Source organism: Seriola lalandi, unplaced genomic scaffold (assembly GCF_002814215.2).
Source record: "Seriola lalandi dorsalis isolate HSWRI2012SDOR001 ecotype SW California unplaced genomic scaffold, Sedor1 jcf7180002055008, whole genome shotgun sequence".
Classification (NCBI taxonomy): domain Eukaryota; kingdom Metazoa; phylum Chordata; class Actinopteri; order Carangiformes; family Carangidae; genus Seriola; species Seriola lalandi.
In genome coordinates this window covers 2,584,533-2,603,314 of record NW_019525551.1, presented here as the reverse complement: position 1 = coordinate 2,603,314, position 18,782 = coordinate 2,584,533, and the positions used below count along the sequence as shown (strand labels likewise).

The following is an 18,782-nucleotide window of genomic DNA, read 5'->3' as shown; positions in this document are numbered from 1 at the left end:
AACAGAAAGAAATGGGGGTATGCGATTTTCTTTAGTCAAAATTACTTCATGTTATTCCTAAAATATATATACGACATTTTCACCGGATAGTTGAATACCGGATATAACGTAATAACATTTTTATTTTATTCTGAAAATTTAACCCGGAAAAGGTTGTTTTTTTTAGATCGCACAATTTGACAGAGTAACTGCCACCAAGCTAGCAGGTAGGTCACTGTATACATTCGATTGAAAATGTCTTCTATTTAAGTATGTTTTAGCCATCACAAGCATTGAACAATAATCACACAGAAACATGTGCACATTTTGTTCGCGGGTTGTCGTGTCCCGGTCTCTCGTAGTGGTAACAATGCGTTCATAAACTTTATAATCACCGGCGTCTTCTGCGTCACGCTGTTTGCTTGATGTAACATAGAGGTAATCTTCGAATTTCGTCAGCGTCAACATCAAGCTAGTGCGCTAACTGCTAGTTAGTCAAGCGAACTCTTTTAACTACCTCATGACTTAAATGCGAATGAATAAACACATTTCTTGCCTGTTAGCATTGCGTATGAAGGGAATGTTGGTGATAAACTGTGTAGAGAGAAACTTCGAGACCATTCTACAGTTTTCAAGTCTTTAGAATAACATTTTATAATACGGTAACTCTTTTTTTCATTATCATCGACTAACTGCTAGTAGTGCTGTGTTTATGGTAATAAGATAATATTATATTAAAGAGTAATCTCTTTTTTTTTCATTGGACTGACCTTGGACAGGCGTTTGAGCACGGCTTTGAAGTCATTATTTATTGTATGATTTCGAGTCATAAAACAATGTGAGTTTTAACACGGCCCTCTCTAAAGAAGAGAGACTTGGACTGTTTTGATTGACAGGCGATATCTGGGATAAAACTTAAAATTTTTACACCAAAGACAAAAGGTTAAAAAAAAAATCATACAGTTCCACAAACTATAATCCCACAATAACAGCATCATCAGCCAGAATCCTTCAAACTCCAGTGTATGTACCCCATCATATACACAATATGACCTATTTTGTATGTAAAGATTGTCTTTAACTCCTTCAACTCAGCTGAGTACGAATTCCACCTCTAGTGAAAATGGTCTGACTAAAAGAGAACTGAGTTGCAAGTTGAAGCTGGTTTTTAACCTTCACTTTCATAGTTGACCAAAGCCAGGATGGAACCAGCAATTATGCTATTTTCCCTCCTACCACTTTTTAAGACTGCTATTTGTTATCATATACATATTGGCCGGCTTTATGTTCATGTAGTATTGTCAGAATGACATAACTACAGTGACATTAAAAGCAAGCATTACAACAACTTCACAGAACCCCTGCTTTCTCCAGGAAATCATGGCAGACCTTGGCATCAAAGCAGGAGACAAGGTGCTATTTGTTTGGACACAGCCCTCAGCACCAGAAGCCCTGAAAGAGTATGCAGAGGAACTGGGTGCCGCTGTTGGTGCAGATGGCAAAGTTGCAGTGGAGAACATGGAGAGACTTTTGCTGTGTGAGTGACTTTTGGGCTGACTTTAAATTACTTCATGCATGTGCCTTCCAAAGCACGGGAGTGTTTTCTAGTGTGGCCGTGTTAACTTGAAGGCATGACTCAAAAGCCAGTAGTGAAATTTTCTCTCTTCCCCTCCCCTCAGCCTTCCATTCAGCATCCACCTTTGACTGGGCACTCTCTTGCCCTCTGGCTGACAGCTCCTTTGTCCACAGTTCAGAGATTTTAGCTGAGATGGCCAGAGTGCTCAAGCCTGGTGGGAAGTTGGTTCTGGATGAACCAGTTACCGGTGAGAAACACCTTTTAGTCTGAATGTCATGTAGGGTGTCGGGGATGTGTAAAAGTTAAGACGATGACTTTCTAGAAGGAAAAAGTAACTCATACGCATTACTTTATTGGAAGTTGAAGTCTGAGTCAGGCAAGATGTTTGAACCTCAAGACCTCTAAGTTTAAGTCACCATAATGTGGCAAAGCTACTAAACTTTTTTTGTTCTCATTGCGTTAAAGTGTGTTGGACCTTGTTTCTCTCTGTGTTCCAGGAGGTGAGACGCAGGAGGTGAGGACTGCTGAGAAGCTGGCGTCAGCTCTGAAGTTGTCGGGCTTCGTGTCAGTGACAGAGGTGAGTGAGAGTGGATCCAGCACAGAGCTACAGGATTAAATACACTCACACACAAATGGCTTAAAAGCTAAATCATACTTGTGTTTCTGAGTGTATTATTCTTTTGTTGTGTCGTAATGTGCGCACTGGAGGGAAGTGTTGCACTTATCAAACCTCAATGGGAAGTACAGGAAATAATCCCAGAAAGCAGAAACACAATCCTAGGATTGAGCCCATGAAATAAATATAAATCTGATAAAAATCTTATATTAGTATACTTGAAAAAAAATCTGCACCAATTAAATTCTGTTGTAAGATGTCTCCTGTTTGACCTGTTGACCCTCTTGCCCCCCTCTCCATCTAGATCAGTAAAGCAGAACTGACTGAACAAGCATTGAGCTCCTTCAGAACGGCCACTGGTTACCAAGGAAACACCCTGTCTAGAGTTCGCATATCTGCCTCCAAGCCCAACTATGAGGTGGGAGCATTCAGTCAGATTAAACTGTCGTTCGGGAAAAAGACACCCAAGCCAGGTGGGTTCATAAACATGTTTTTTTTTTTGTTTGTTTCCACGTAAGTGTATTTTTATCCACGTGTTAAATTCAAGGAGATCACTGTGCATCTGTTTGGAGATTTATTCATTTGTCTGTCACATGTGATGCCTCTGAAACCACTGGTCAGATTTTGAAGAGAATGTAATGTGTCTCATAATGGTTAAAAGTACAAAAGGTAAAGAAAACCATGATAACCAGTCATATCTCACACCCTGAAGCAGGTTGAATAAAGTGATATTGGTCCTGGTTTTAGTTAGAAGAGAAGGTATCGAGTTGCGATTGTATTGAGGTTGTAGTCCAACATATATAAAAATGTCAGCTCCAGTTAAACTTTGTGCAGCTTGTAGAGAAGTAGGTAAAAGTGCGGGTTATGTTATTTTTGTGGACACAATTATTATTCTAATCTTTATAGATCATATCTAATGTTTTATATGTCATTAATCAGTGAATTACAAATAAGTGTGAGCCATCACAAAATAGATCTCAGTAGTTAGTAATTCATGTGTACATGTACATGTACACTCATACATGTTATGCCTCTGTGCCGGCGACAGCCAGAGCTGGAGGCGTGTTGTTTTCAGGTTGTCCGTCCATCCGTCCCATTCTCATGGATGCGATCTCAGTAACACCTTGACGGAACTTCTTCAAATTTGGCACAAACATTCACTTGAACTCAAGGATGAAATGATTAGATTTTGGTGGTCAAGGGTCAAAGGTCAAGGTCCATGTGACCTCACAAAACACGATTTTGGCCTTGTGAACGCCATATCTCGAGAACACAAAAAGTGTAAGGCAGTAATTCCAGTTTTTAAAGTATTAAAACATATTTAAGTTTATTGATTTGAGAGTTTTATATTCTACAGAGTAAGATGTACAGATTTGTGACCCAGAAAATATTATGGTTCCTTCATTTTCTTGACTTACATTTTGTTTTCAGTTAGTGTTCATTATTAGCATTAGTATGTATCTGATTTTTTACATAATTATTGAATTGCCTAAATGTATTTAACAATGAACAGATCATGAACTTTGATCAATGAGCTGTCCCTCCCAGTTTCCTGTCAAATTGAATTATCTGAACTGCTGTCAAAGCTGATGTGAAGCTAATATTTGCTAACGTCTGTGGTTGCAGCAGAGAAACCTGCTCTGGATCCCAACACCGTCAAAATGTGGACGCTCTCAGCCAATGACATCGATGATGATGATGTGGTGAGTTACTGATTTGTATCTTTTAAAATCACTCAGCTGGGCAGGGACAGACCTCAGGTAACCTGGTAGATGTAATGTTAGGGCTTCCACACATATCTTCTGGGGAAATAAGTACCTTTCATGCTGTCGTCTTCCTGTGTTCACCAGGTTTTTCTTGTCCCTTCTGTTCTCTTTCTCCAGGATCTGGTAGACTCTGATGCTCTGCTGGATGAAGATGACTTGAAGAAGCCAGATCCAGCCTCTCTTAAAGCCCCCACCTGCGGAGAAGGAGCTGGAAAGAAGAAGAAAGCCTGCAAGAACTGGTGAGGTCATATGTTCTTTAACTGCAGACAAAAGCGTGTTGTGGGTATGTTAGGTAGTAAACATTAAAGAAGCAGCTGGGCTTTTGAATCTGTTCCTTATTGTACATTTATCTGTGCTTTGAAAATTATTTAAATATTGCATGATGCCTTATGTTATCTGTTGTATGTGTAGCTCATGTGGTCTTGCTGAGGAGTTGGAGGCGGGGAGTAGTGGAAAACAGAAGACAAATCTACCAAAATCTGCCTGTGGAAGTGTGAGTACATTTTTATTTTAATGTAGTGTCAAATTCTCACCCTGTTTCCTCTTCTGTCATACTAACCTGTTGGCAGTGTGAAGAAATAATGATATCAATGATTTTCATCATCTGTTCAGTGTTACCTCGGTGATGCGTTCCGATGTGCCAGCTGTCCTTACATGGGGAAGCCAGCATTCAAACCAGGAGAGAAGATTGTCTTGGACAACAAGACACTAACGGACTCTTGAAACCACAGTTCACACATGTATCACTTATGCTTCGAAAGATTACATTCCTTACTTTTGCATCCATCCTGAGACGCCCCTGAAAACACGATTGCCTCTGACACAGTGTCTGGTGTAAGAGCTGCTTTTTCAGTGGACATCACTGCTGATGTGATGATTTCTGTCTGTCTGTCTTCCAGGAGCTCAGAGAGATGGCTTCTGTTTGAGGAGTTCAGTTTCAAATGACAACACATGTTTCCTCAAAGTTCATTGTCATGCTGTCATGTCACAACAACAGCAATAACAGGCCATGTTCACAAAGAGATTCTTAATTTGAAAGTTTGGCATTGTAGCTGTGACAGTGAGCAACAGTGGAATTTGAATGAAATGGAAAGAAGTGCACTGTCTTTGCAGTTTTACTCCTGCTGATGTGAATGATGAAAATGATGGTGTGAGATTCACCTGGATGGTTTATAGGAAGTATCTAAAAGCACTGAAATGTATCTGTTCTTTTAATTTACAATTATATTCACATCTGATCATTGAAGTAGAACCAGTATACAATCAATACTTTAAGCATCCAGAGGTCCATACAAAAAGGATCCAAACTGATTAGTTGCTTAGTTTGAAGCTTATCTATGTAAATAAACAAGCAAACAAGTGCTGTTGCCTTTTTCTGATTCATTTTAATACAATAAACTAAAGCCAGACTTCTGGTGTTTATAGGCGTCCCATTTACTTCACTGAATGTCATTAGTTATATAAACTGCTGATCACTTAAAGCCGAATAAATGAGTGAAGCATAACGAAGGTGCACTACATGGTACAGTTAAGCTGCTAAAATCCCATCATGCTCTGTGACAGGTGTAAAACAGCGAGCAGGCCCAGCTGATTCTGTATCAATGTGGCAAGAGGAAAAGATCTGAGTGACTTTGAAAAAGGATTCATTGTTTACAGAGATGCTCAGCTGGCTGCTGGTTCAATAGGATCAGTAAGTGACATCTGCACTTAGATGTATGGTACAGACGTCAGTAAACGGGGTCAGGAACTGGTCGACAGCACACTTGATGACTGGTGCTCGTACATTAAAGCCACAGGTAAGGAAAACCGAGCAGCTCTTCCTCAGGCGACTGAGAATGTTGGTATCAACAGTCTGTCAACAGTTACATGTAGAGGGATATTATGCTGCAGGGCATAAACCCTCATTACATCGATGTAAGAACATTAAAGAGTCGAGAGGAGCAGAAACCAGAGGCTCTCGTCTACAGAGACAGTGATACGGTCAGATGTGTCATCTTTCACATTTTTGACAAGTGGGTGAGGTCATGTGTGGCATACACAGACAGAATGGTACAGGCCTGAATGCTTGACCCCCACAGTGAGAAGATCCTTGCTGTCATTGGTTTGGGGGCCACTTGTCCCCTTAGAGGGAGGGGTCACTGCAAATCAATACAAAGCTGTTGTATCCTCAACATGGAACATTTCTATCCTGGTGGGTGTGGTCTCTTCCAGGACGATAATGACCCCATCCTCTGCGCATGAGGGGTCACTGATGGTTTGATAAGTATGAAGATGATGTGAATCATACCACGATGTCTTCACAGTCACCAGAAGCTGAACACCTATGAGACATTTTGCAGCGACGTGTTAGACGGCGATCTCCACCACCATCATCTAAACACCACATGCGGGAATGTGTTTTAGCAGAATAGTGTTCATCCTCCAGCTCCAGAGTTCAGACACTGTGAATCTGTTCTGGAGGAACGTGGTGGTCCAACACCTTACGAAGACAATTTATAGATTGGTTTACTAGCCTGGACAAAATAATAGAAACACATGTCTGCACACAATTCAATGGTACCACAGACTGCAGCCTCCAAAATGACCATACAATTGAATCAACTCTCTAAAACAGTTTCAACACAAACTATTAAAACCTTCACCAAGCAGGATTTATTGCAGGCCTGCTGTACGAGGCTTAGTTTTAACTAGGTGATCCCAATAAACTACCTGCAGTATGAAAGTGATTGGTTCTCAGTGAGAACATTCAATATCTAATGTTTGAGGAGCCTGGTAGTGATGTCAGTGCCCTGCTTGTCCCTGCAGTCTGCGGCTGCGGATGAAAAGTCAAAATGATCTCCATCTCTAACCACTTTTCTTCCACCTCGACAGAAAACGTCATGAGGTCGTAGATGTGAAGGAGAATTCATAAGGACTTGAAGAATCTGACTGCACTTACACTAGGATTTTTTTTTTTTAACAAACTTTATTTATAACATGGATAATAAATCATCCTTTCCTAATCACAAAAACAAAACAAACAGGATTGAAATGTTGAAATAAGATAACATGGAAATAAAAAATGCAAATAGAGTAAGTTGAGCCATTAAAATAATTCAAGATATAAGGAACTGAGCAAGAGGTCAGAATAAATTATATTCAGACAAAAGTACAGGTTTCTGACATAGGTGCTTTTGACATTTTTATACATTTGTTAAGTAGAAAAAAATCCATATTTAGCCATTATTTTCAGTGCTTTACACAATGGGAGAAGACTTAGTGAAACATTTCTGTATAGACTGTAGAGTTTTGTTATGATGATGTTGTAAACTAGAAATTAAATCTGGTTGTTCTTCATGACGATTCCTTCCTGGATTTAAAGAAAATGAATCTATATTCATGAATTTGGGCTTCAGTCGATCAGTTTTAGATCATGTCAGAAACATAAAACAGCTGCTCTGTTGATTCTACATTTACGTGGGTCTGCTGTGGTGAAACTACAGTGATGCATCGTTTTTAAATGTTGCCTCAGCAAGGAATTGTGGTACGGCATTTCTCCTTTCCTTTCATAAAGGAAGCTCCAGTGTTTCCTATGCTAAAGGAGATAAGATAGGAAGCACTGAAGCTCCTTTCCTCTGCGAACTGGACCAGCTCTGATCATGGCTGCCACTTCCAGGTCATTTCACTCAGTTAGGAACCTTTCTAAGAAAAAAAGACTTTGCGACCGCAGCCTGTGTAAAGAAGTAAACCACCTTCCTTCATGGAAACTTTACAGCACTAAGGATACGAGACACAGCAAACCAGTATAAAACTTTATTCAACCTGTCTACAAGACTTTTGCTAGACCAGTGTCCTGGTAAATCATCAGTCATCTCTTGTACACAAACTGCAGTTCTCCCATTCTCTTCCTGTAATGACTCTAATGTGTTACTTAAACACATTCTTTATCCTTAACTGAAGTGAACCGACTGACTGAAAACACATGAGCCAGTCGGTGTTATCCACCTTTGATGTGATGGATCCAGCTGTTTAATTACTGTAAAACTGATAAACTTCACAAGTTGTTTATAGGAAGCCCTTCATATGAATTATTTATTTACATGAATTATATTTATGCTCATGTTAATATAATCATAAATAACATTCATCCTCCACAGTCTAACAACACTAAACTGCTCAGTTTTAGGGATTTTGTCAAATTTGTCAAATCTTGTTTAATATCATAAAGGCAAATGCCACAGAATACTGACTGAAGCCCAGGTGTTGAATATGCACTCGAAATGCAAACAGTGATATGAAGTAAAAAGCAGTGTTCAGAGTTCGTTCTTCAGTTAGTGGTGGCTCCACATCACTGAGACTCAATGCTGAAATCCATCTTAATGTCTCCTGAGCTGGGTTCAAAGGTGAAGCTGTAAGACACTGCGGCTCTGCCATCACCTGAGCTCTCCCATGGCGACCTGAAGAAATACACTCCCTGCTTCCTGTGCCGACTCCACTCACAGTCACCCTGCAGGAGAAGGCGGGACAAGCAGTCATCAATTCTGTCAGATAATCACCAAACTTCATTCTGAAAATCTCCTCTGGCTGCTCTTCACAAGCTTTTTTCTCTCAAACACAATTGATGCATTTGAGCTAAAACACTTTTTGTGTCCTTGAGATATTGCGTTCACAAGGCTAAAACCATGTTTTGTGAGGAACTAAAGTAAAATGACCAGTGACAAGAACAAACATGCTCAGATTTAAAATATAAAACCAGATAATATACATCACCCACCTTGTATTAGACAGAGTGAGACCGTTAATTAGCCAAAACAAAATAAGTAAGAAAAGCTCAGTGTACAAAGATGTTTGTTGTAATTTGTACAGGAGAGAAAGGCTGTGTTACCTGCTCACTGATTGGTCCAATCAGACCCGCACTGACAGTGATGTCATTGGTTAGGTGGTATTCCATCCACAACGCAACACCATGGCAACAACCAATCCTGAAACAGACATTCAAACAGACTGTTAAGGACTCAGCACGGAGAGCGTGAAGGGAAAAGTTTCATACAAAAGCTCCTCCTCTGCTGCAGCCATCTGCTCCTGTGGAGGCTCTGCTCATGTCTGCAGGACCAAACACACAGCGAGGCGGCGGCTGCTGCTGCTGCTGCTGCTGCTCAGTCTCAAACAACTTTTCAACCAAAGTTGAAGTGAAAAGGGTTTGGTTTCAAAAAGCAAGAAATATTCAAATTCATACGACAGACACAGATCACTTAATAAACTTCTATTCAAAAAGCATCCATTATAGTTACATTTATAGAAAGAGACTGTACCTCATGAAGGGCAGTAAGCCCTGACTGCTGATTGGCTGTTGAGGGACACACTGAGTGAAGTCAAAGGTCATGATGGCTGTGGACTGGGTCAGAGCACGGCACGGGTACTCCCACAGAGGGTGGGGCTCTGCCTCACGGGACTCACGGAAATCCAGAGATTGCTGGAGGGCCAGGTGAGGAGAGTTCAGTTTAAAAGCATCAAACAGACCCTCTTAACTTCAACTACATATCAACAACCTGTCTGTGCTCTCCTTTACCTGCTGAATAGAGGCGTCAGTCCAGAATGAGTTTGCCTTCAGTTCATTGTATTATGGTTGATTTTCACCTGTCACCACTCATCACACTGTTACTGTAGCATCCAGCCATATTTAGATATATGTTGGCATCAGTATTTTTCTCATTCTCTACACTTCATCCAATAAAGTCAAATAAAAATAAATAATTTTCTAAATAAACCACTACAAGACCAAACACGATGATGAAACTTCACCCACATACTAAACCATTCAGACCTTTTGTCCCCTTGTAAAGCTCCAGTGTTAAGGACAGTTGCTCTGTTCGAACACTGATGGGTTGAAAGAAAAAGGAGTGCACAAAATGTATCATTCACCATGGAGACAAACAAAGGAACCATAGTTGACCACTCTCTAATATTAACCACTTATCCATAAGCAGTGAACATTCTAATAGAAGCCATGTATGGAGAGAAAGTCACCTTACAATTATGACAGAGGGAGAGGGTCTCGTCAGAACATCTGGAGCATGATGTTTCCACTGTCATCAGTTATTTCAACACACACAGATACAGAGCTTGTTCCAAAAGCACACGAATAAATGTTAAAGCAAAGACTGAACAATAAACAAATGATTTGTACTTGTTTTACTGTGACACCAGACAGACATGTACATTTTGAACTAAAATACAGAAAAAAAATGTAACACATTTCTTCTCCATGATCAAAGTGTCAGACAAGTACAAGGCTTAAGTATCCAAACTTTAACATCTCGATACGGTCCAGCCCGAATATTGCCATATACAATATTATAAAGCTGACGTTTTTATATTGTAATTATATTATTGTATTTTATGTTTCAGGTATAAACGATGTTGCCACTAAAAAGCAGTTCAAAGTTTTATTTGTCACATGCCAAGGTTCAATGCGCAGTGAACAAAGCAGTGAAATGAGGTTGGACTTAGCAGCAGAACAGACTGCAAAACTGCAGACAACTGCACAACTAGAATCTCCAGCTCCTGGTTGGTTCTTCCACCAACCAGTTAAGGAGCAAGACATGGAAAGATATTTCCTGTCTAGGAAATATGGTCAGGCTCTTCTTCCTGAGTTTGTATCCAAATTTGAATCAGTTCATCTTTGAGTCCAGGTGAATGTTTTTGCTAAATTTGAAGAAAATCCCTCAAGGTGTTGCCGAGATAAGGTTCACAAGGCCACATTTGAGTTTTGTGAGGTCACTGTGACCTTTGACCTTTGACCACCAAAACCTAATCAGTTCATCAAAAAAAATTTCATATGGCGGGAAATATCTCAATATTCCATATTATCGAATATCAGCCCAACACTAACAAGTAGCAGTGAAGCACACCTCAGTGGGCGTAAAAAATTTTCAGCTAAAAAAATAAATGAATTACAGAAAAATATTACCTGGACCATTTCATCCATGGGTGTGACGTCAAAGCCCTCACATGTTCCACATGGTGCTCTTATCCTCCACAGATCCTGACAAACAGGGTAGAAACAACAGTCATTCATCAGGGACTCATCTATAGCGGATGTTCTTTTGTGAGGTAATTAGAAAACATGTATCTGTATGACATTAACATTCTCATCAGTCTCACCTGGAACTCCACAGCCACCATGTGAAGTGTGGCAGAGCAGGGCAGGATGGTGGCGCTGGGCCGCAGGAGGCCTGCCAGGGCGGTCCGACAGTACCAGAAGAACAGGGAGTGCCAAGGTAAGAGGCTGGTGCTGAAGTAAGGTTCACCCATCAGGACTGAGATCTGGCCGAGAGATTTCCTGTCTATTAGTTTTTGCCTCGATAGCCATGATCTCTGTCTTGTCACTATTTAACTGTAAAACATTTTGGGACATCCTGTTATCAATATCCTCGGTGCATTGTAATAGTGCATTAATAGGGTTCAGATCATTGTGGGACAGGGAAATATATAACTGCATGTCATCATCATAGTTATGATAGGACACATTATGTTTTTGAATAAGTTTAAAGATGTGTTGTTTCACATTGTGAATCTCTAACATACCGATTAGTGCAGCTTTAAAGCCACTGTGTGCAGGTCATGGAGTTTCCCACTTCATCTAACGCCAGACACACTGGCAGACAGCAATGGACAGCACTATAGGCTTGTTCTAAAAGTACCTGTTCTCCTAAGTCATTACTGGTCAGCTGGTCAGGCCTCATCTCCAGCAGCTCGACACCTCCTTTCATCATGTTGGCTTCCAACACCTGTAGAGAAAAATGAGTAGTATCAGCTGTTCTCCTGCCTCTGGAGGTCGTGTTCTAATGTTGAGATCAGGACAGGTGAGGTAGCGCTTTAGATAGTTGTCATTTACCTGCTCAATAACCTGTTTAAGCATTCTGGAGTTTTCCAAACCGAAGACCTGAGCAGAGGCCGAGTGAATAAAAAGACAAGTCATTAAGCGAGTCTGAGTGTGGTGATTTGTAAAGCTACACTATGTGCTCACATGATCACAGCACAGTACCTTCTTGGCTCCGAGCATACGAGCAAACACAGGAAGCAGACTTCCATCACTGACGCTGAGACACACACTGTCCTCTCTCAGAACCTGAAGGTAACACAGCAGGTAATAAGAGAACAATCATATCCATTCATTCAGTAACAAACAGTGTGGGTTCTGGTCTTGACTTACACTGCGCAGAGCACTGACGTAGCTCTCTGTTCGCTGTCTGTCGTTGAGTTCGCCGAAACGAGGCCGAGTCCAAACCAGGTGAGCCTGGCAGGTACAGCATGGCCGAGACGGAGGAGCTGGAGTCTGTGAGTCCTGCTGGCTGCAACATCAACACACAGACAGTCTGTTAGCTGAGGGACAGACAGGGTCTCTCATCTGTTGTCACATTCATGACTATAGTCAGTGCTGGAGTCTGGTCAAGCCCAGACTCTGTCTATTGCAGGGGTCTCCAACAGGTGGCTCGTGAGCTACCAGGAGCTCACCCCCTGTTGTAGAGTCTGTACAGACCATGGATGTGTAGTTCAAACTCTCAGCAACTCACCTTCACTCAGTAAATCTGCTGCAAATACAACTAAATCAAACACACAGACACCCCCTCCCCCCCTTCAACACCACATCATTATGTGTCAGCTGTCAGTCAAATGAGTTACTGTCAGGTTTGTTTACATCAGATCAGCTGCAGGCGACATGCAGTGATGGAAACAGATATAAACCAAACTTTTCCAACAAACAGAAATATGTTGCCATGGATACAGTGAGTTTAACTGTGGGCTTCAACTTGAGCTCCATTTTTTCCGTTTTTTTTGGCCCATGTTTGAAATGAACCACTGACGAACAGCTATCACTGATCACTGACTGAGGAGCTTCTTCTTCTCTGGTTTCTAATCAGATTTATGGAGCTTTATTTACAGTGGTGTTCTCATGTCTGTCTGTTCAGGTCTGCCTGAGTCAGTTTCATATGTTTTTTGATGTTGATATCTGATGACTTGTTAAATGATCTTATTGATCTGATCTGTTTTGGAGATCAGTTTGAGTGTTTTGATACGATATGTGAATAAATGTGACCAGACGCTTTTATCTAGTCAAAGTAGCTCTCAGAGTAAAAAAAGGTTGGAGACACCTGCTGAAGAAGTTGTCAAACTAGATGAGGAAAGCAAATTCATTTCGACATGCTATCAGAAAATAATGGTGACACAGTGGTCTTCTGCCATGACATACAACACAGGACAAAAAGCTCTTTTTCACCCCTGATATCTCACCTCTGTCAGTTCATGTCATTGCCAGGCTGATATCATGTAGTCTGATCCAGCACTATATTGAAAGCCTCAGCTATCTGTTAACCTCTTGTGAATCAGCTGTTTTTAATCTGTTAATGAGCCACTTATTGGATAACTGCAGAAATTTAAATGGCGGCTAACAGATCACTTCAGTATTTTGATGGCTGTAGTAACTCGTCTGCCACGGCAGATTGTGTGATACCACTGAGAGCTCAAGAACAGTTACTAAATGGACCTTGTGATGAGACTGATGCTCTTGTTCCAGAGAGTTGCTGCCGAGTATTATGTTGCTGTTGCACTATTGAGTGATGCGGGACGCACAGACTCGTACAGTACTTCTACACATACACTGTGTTGTCTCCGAGCTGTTTTACCTGTGACACCGCAGGCTGTACCACAGACTGTAGTCGTCATGGCAGACCGTCAGACTGAGCTCCTCTCCTTCTGTCACCCTGCTCTCCACAGGCAGGAAGTACACACTCTGCATCCAGTGGTCCCTCCACTACAACACACCACAGCATTAACGAAGGGTGACTGAATCAGAGCATCCTGACATTGTGTCCTATAACTCACCGGACCCATCTTTGGTTGTGGGTATGTCCAGCTAGGAGCCATGGTGCACACAATGCTTCCACTGGGATCCATATCCAGGTCCCACCAGGACAGGACCACCTGTGCTCGACCGCTGGACTGAGCCACAAACTGGGAGGAGTGGGACTGGAAGGCACTGCTTACTGGCTTACTGAAATCCACTCTGAAAGGGAAAGATGGAGTGCAGAGGGAAGGGGGAGCAGGGTGTGAAAACATGTTGAGAGAAAACCATCGTGAAGAACATCTTCATCTTTAACACTTTCACACCTGAACATGGTGCAGAGAGGACCCAGCGGGGTGAAGCTGTTTGGAGACACCTGGCTCAGCTGAATGTCACACACCGAATGAGCTCCGGCACAGCGACCCACATCAGGCGGCGGAACCAGACAGCGGGCCCCCTCCACCTCCACCGGCTGCAGCTGAGCCCAGCTCCACAGCAGCTCCGATTCCACCAGCTGAGCGTAGACGGTGGCCCGGTGAGGAACCGCCTCACAGCCATCCTGCAGGGAGGAGGGACACGAGCAGTTAGAACACAGTAGATGGATTTCACTTCTAGGCCTCATGCAAACGTAGAAAAAGATATAACTGTAACTAGAATTACTGCTTCCCGGTTTAATGCCTCCACCAACACTTTTTGTGTTCGAGATATGGCGTTCACAAGACCAGAATCATGTTTTGTGAGGTCACACTGACTTTGACCTTTGACCACCAAAGTCAAATCAATTCATCCTTGAGTTCAAGTGAACATTTGCGCCAAATTTGAAGAAGTTCTGTCAAGGTGTGTTACACACACACACACACACACACACACACACACACACACACACACACAGACATACACATACACACACCTGGACCAGGTTTTGATGAGCATGTTCATAGCTGGGCAGGGCTCCTTCACCTATCAGTTCTGTATCAAACAGTTCTGTTATCAGGACGTTGGCCTTCATCTGCATATCTCCTTCTGTAGTAAATCACAAGTGCAAGAAAAAATACAATATGTGCAAATCCCCATCACACAAATATCAACTACAGAGACACAACAACATGACAATAATAATACGGAGTGTGTACGGATACGTGTGTGTGTGTGTGTTGTTTCGCTCTGACCTGGCCCCACAGTGACATCGGTAGAGTGTTTGTTAATAATCTTGATCTTGTCAGAGAAGCCGTTCTTCTCCACGATGCGCTGTGCTGCTTCAGCCATGGGCTTAAACACCTGCAGACACAAAGCAAACAGAGAAACCTGAAGCCGCAGGTTGTTTTGTTTGTTTTGTATCAAGGTAAAAGTAAATACATATAGTTGGGTTGTAAGTAGTAGCAGCAGTGATCTTTGACATTTTATACAGTTAATTGTTAAATGAATCAATTATCAAAATGTTAATCTGTCCCTGCTCCTGTCCATGCCACAGTCAAAAGTTCAATGATTGATGTTGCTCAATGTTTTCTTTTACTTACATTTTGAACTGTACAAGTGTTGACCTGTCACAGATTAAACCTACAGGTAAAAGTGGGGTTGTGGATGTGAGTAGCACCCAGATCTAGACAAGCAGTTATCATGCACATCTGTGTTTACAGTGCGCGGACAAGAGCAAAGATCCTTTATAACAAAAGATGATGCATTACAAGCAGCGCCAATGGTAAGAAATGCTGCACACTTCTTGTCTCCTAAGTGGGCGTGGTCATGATGCTTGTTCACGTCAAAACACAACAACACAATACAACACTAGATACAGTTTGAACACCTGATGTTTTTATCTGTTTGCTTCTATCTGATCAACCCAGTACAAGATCATATCAGTCTAATACTCTATGTTTTCCCTCCAAAAACAGTTCAATAATAATAACAATCATAGTATTATTACATTATATTTCAGTTTGAACTTTTAATCCATGGTTTCAACATATAGATCCCTCTAAACTTCTGTGGTTGGAAAATGTCGGCAGCTCTCCTGCAGCAGTGAAACCAGAACCAACAGAGAGAAGAGATCTGTGCTGAGAGATCTCATGAGAGTTTGTTACTGAGACAGAGACAGGTCTCTAATAAAGTTCATTTTCTCCTGATCTGTCTGAAAAATGACATTTTAATGTCACAATGTTCTGAAGAGCTTTGGCTTGTGAGAAATGGATCCGGTATTTATTTTGGTGACTAAAGAATCACAATGTGTGATCAGGTTCACTTCTCTCATTGGAGTGAACAGACTCAGACCTGCTGCTGGTCTCCTACAGGGGAGGGAGGGGGAGAAACCCACAAGACTCAGGTGCAGGAAATGATTGTAAGCGTCTCCTTCCTCATCTGTCACTGAGAGTATCCAACACATGAGGGGAACCTATTGGCCCTGCTAATGTACAGTATAAGAGGATTGTCTGTACCTCCACAGCATAGCAGAAGTCGGCACCAGCAGTAACGGCCATCATGGACAGAAGGCCTGTTCCTGTCCCAATGTCCAGGATGACGACCTTCTCACCACGAGCCTTTACTCTGGCCACAGCCGCCCGGATGCCCTGGTAGTACTTCTCATTCTGGAAGTGAGAAAGGACATCAGCTGTGTTATGGGGATGCTCTGGTGGTGAACTATTTGTTCATATTTCATTTAAGAGACAGATACTTGTGAACAGGTTAACAATGTGACATTTATCTATTCATTGTTATAGGAAGTGTGCAGCCCTGTGTTCTGACCTATAAAGTTTCTGATTTTATAAAGCTTTCTCACACCTCAGTCAAAAAACATTGGACAAATTTAATCATGTGTGGACTTTTGATGGCCACTAAGAACTTAGAGAAATACTTGTAGAGGAAGCTGTCATGCAGCTGTCACATAAACATCCAAACCAAGGACAGGGTGTAGCAACCTTAGTACTGTAATAATATAAATACTCCTATCAGGCTGTTGGTCATGTTCTCTCACACTCACCCTGTCATGATCATGCAGCATATCAGCATAACAGGACCTGGAAGATAAACACACTCATCTCAGGTTTGATTAACAGAATGTGTTGGTGTTTGTTCATGAAACAGCCATGTAAGAGAATGACAAAACATCAAACTCAAGTCTGGGCTTGTTGCCACCAAATCAAGTCAACACTATTATTGTAATTCATCCACATACAAAATATCTGGCTGAACAACATGTCGATCCTCACAGACCAAAGTGCAAAAAATAACATGACACACTCCATACTGTAGATAGAGAACAGAACCACAAAGGCGAGTGTGTTGCATATAACTACTAGTCTTTAATGTGCGGTGTGTTCACTGAATGTAAACACAGCACAAAGTAGCCGTGAGTGACTTAACAAATAATAAATACTAAGCAGATTATAAACAGCACAAGCAGAATAAAAACAGTGGTTAGCAACGTAGTTATCTCGTTATGGTTACTGCAAGTAATTATGGAATATAAATACAATATATGATATATAATAATGCATTGTCAATGTAGTCACGGTAAAAATAAAAAAATAAAAACTATTACAATATAGAAGAGGCTAATAGTATATATTACATGTACTATAGTGAAATATAATAGTAAAATAGTACATATAATAATAGTATACTAATGTGTGCAGTTTCTCTCCATGCTGCTGCGGTGGCGCCGGTGTAACGCCGGTGTAACGCCGGTGTAGCGCCGGTGTACCGCCGGTGTAAGGCCGGTGTAACGCCGGCTCGCTGCTACCTGGCTATCTCCTGGTGGTAGTCGTACTCCTCGCTCTCCTCCACCCAGTCCAAAGCTCCAGTGGTCGGGTTGGCTCTTCCGCAGAAGGTCTTCATCTCTGCCGCAACTACTGCAACACTACACATAAAATAGTGGGGCCGAAATATTCTTCACGAGTCTAAAGAAATACTGGTTTACTGAAAAAGCATTGCCCCAACGGAAGCTGCCATCTTTTCCCGTGACGTCACAAACTCCTCGGGTCATGTGACTGTGTTTTCGTCTTTGTGTTCTTCTTCTTCTTCTTCTTCTTCTTCTTCTTTGGGGTTTTACGGTAGTTGGCATTGGATTACTGCCTCCTTTTGGTTTTAATCGCCCACTACAATCTTGTAATTAGTCTTTCAAAAACTTAAATATCCATTGTCTCCCTCCACCATCTTTAATCCTGGCCTCCACCCATCCTGGTCTCTGTAGTCCTGTAACCATTGCTCTTCTTTCCTCTTCCTATTTCCTGTATGAAATCAGGACGTGTTCCTCTGTCTCTTTTTCCTGACACTGATTACGATGACCAGTCGGATGTTTTCCTATGATAAAAATTGTACTGTTCAAGTTGCTGTGACCAGTTTTTAATCAGCTCATAATTATTTGCCTCTTTCTGTTGTTTCCCTGCTCTGTGACCCTTCCTACTTTGTTTTGTATTTCATGTAAGTGTCTTTTTTTTGCTTTACGACAGTTGTACAGTTTTGCCAGCAGTACAGACGATACAGACGCATCTGCTACTGCTGCAGACAGTTTGTTTGAGCATTCGAAGCAGTTTTATGAACAAACAAGTGAAGACTCAGACGGATTAGATTTATATACAGATTTTAAATTTAACTAAAGTCTGTGTCAGTGGTGTACAATAATTCATTTAGTCTGGGAGTGGCAATGATTTGGGGCTGGTGATGGATGGGTAGAAGGAGGTTCTATTGAAAAAGAATATTGTCCTTTATTTATTAAAAAAACGGTACAAATGAACGTGAACTAGTTAATTTTCATCTGTATGAACTGAACTTTGAACTAATTCTTTTTAAGTGTGAACTTGCACAAAACTGATCCGCATGAACACGATGTAGTTCCTCTGACCTTGAATTAGTAAACAGTAGTTCATATACTGGGTCTCACAAAAACACTACGGAAGTGTTTTCAGGCGACACTAAAAAGTGATGAGGTGGTTCACCTGGTAGAGCTCTACCATGAAGGTTTACTTTAACTGCAGTGGCCTGGGTTTCGAGTTCAACCTATGGCCCTTTGCTGCATGTCTTCCCCTC

General features: G+C 41.5%; 2 protein-coding genes across 3 annotated transcripts; one reads left to right on the top strand and one right to left on the bottom strand.

Annotated features, from left to right (window-relative positions):
* Positions 1-155: 155 nt before the first annotated feature.
* ciapin1 (cytokine induced apoptosis inhibitor 1) lies at positions 156-5,298 on the top strand. 2 transcript variants are annotated; one of them, XM_023397333.2, is made up of 9 exons: positions 156-206; positions 1,354-1,516; positions 1,659-1,802; positions 2,053-2,132; positions 2,476-2,644; positions 3,798-3,874; positions 4,055-4,176; positions 4,349-4,430; positions 4,550-5,298. In XM_023397333.2, exons 2-9 carry the CDS (start codon positions 1,360-1,362, stop codon positions 4,658-4,660), a joined length of 942 nt encoding a protein of 313 aa, XP_023253101.1. In that variant the 5' UTR covers positions 156-206; positions 1,354-1,359; the 3' UTR covers positions 4,661-5,298. The 2 variants fall into 2 exon arrangements, with proteins under 2 accessions (XP_023253101.1, XP_023253102.1); XM_023397334.2 differs by lacking the exon at positions 156-206 and having other exon boundaries at positions 1,336-1,516.
* Positions 5,299-7,715: 2,417 nt separating this feature from the next.
* prmt7 (protein arginine methyltransferase 7) lies at positions 7,716-17,740 on the bottom strand. Its single transcript, XM_023397329.2, has 17 exons — positions 17,497-17,740; positions 16,735-16,771; positions 16,193-16,342; positions 14,930-15,038; positions 14,671-14,783; positions 14,087-14,319; positions 13,802-13,982; positions 13,603-13,730; positions 12,132-12,270; positions 11,964-12,047; positions 11,814-11,861; positions 11,620-11,706; positions 11,081-11,242; positions 10,887-10,961; positions 9,229-9,389; positions 8,802-8,898; positions 7,716-8,423 (listed from the first exon to the last, which is right to left on the bottom strand). Exons 1-17 carry the CDS (start codon positions 17,619-17,621, stop codon positions 8,265-8,267), a joined length of 2,088 nt encoding a protein of 695 aa, XP_023253097.1. The 5' UTR covers positions 17,622-17,740; the 3' UTR covers positions 7,716-8,264.
* Positions 17,741-18,782: the final 1,042 nt, after the last annotated feature.

Bases quoted from the DNA above. Each gene is read 5' to 3' on its own strand.
- ciapin1 (XM_023397333.2), top strand. From the start codon at position 1,360: ATGGCAGACCTTGGCATCAAAGCAGGAGACAAGGTGCTATTTGTTTGG. The intron at 1,517-1,658 runs GTGAGTGACTTT...CCCTCCCCTCAG, and splicing joins CATGGAGAGACTTTTGCTGT to CCTTCCATTCAGCATCCACC. The intron at 1,803-2,052 runs GTGAGAAACACC...TCTGTGTTCCAG, and splicing joins TCTGGATGAACCAGTTACCG to GAGGTGAGACGCAGGAGGTG.
- prmt7 (XM_023397329.2), bottom strand. From the start codon at position 17,621: ATGTGTAGTGTTGCAGTAGTTGCGGCAGAGATGAAGACCTTCTGCGGA. The intron at 12,048-12,131 runs GTAAGTCAAGAC...TGTTACCTTCAG, and splicing joins ACGTCAGTGCTCTGCGCAGT to GTTCTGAGAGAGGACAGTGT. The intron at 8,899-9,228 runs GTACAGTCTCTT...TGTCTGTTTCAG, and splicing joins GGCTTACTGCCCTTCATGAG to GATTGGTTGTTGCCATGGTG.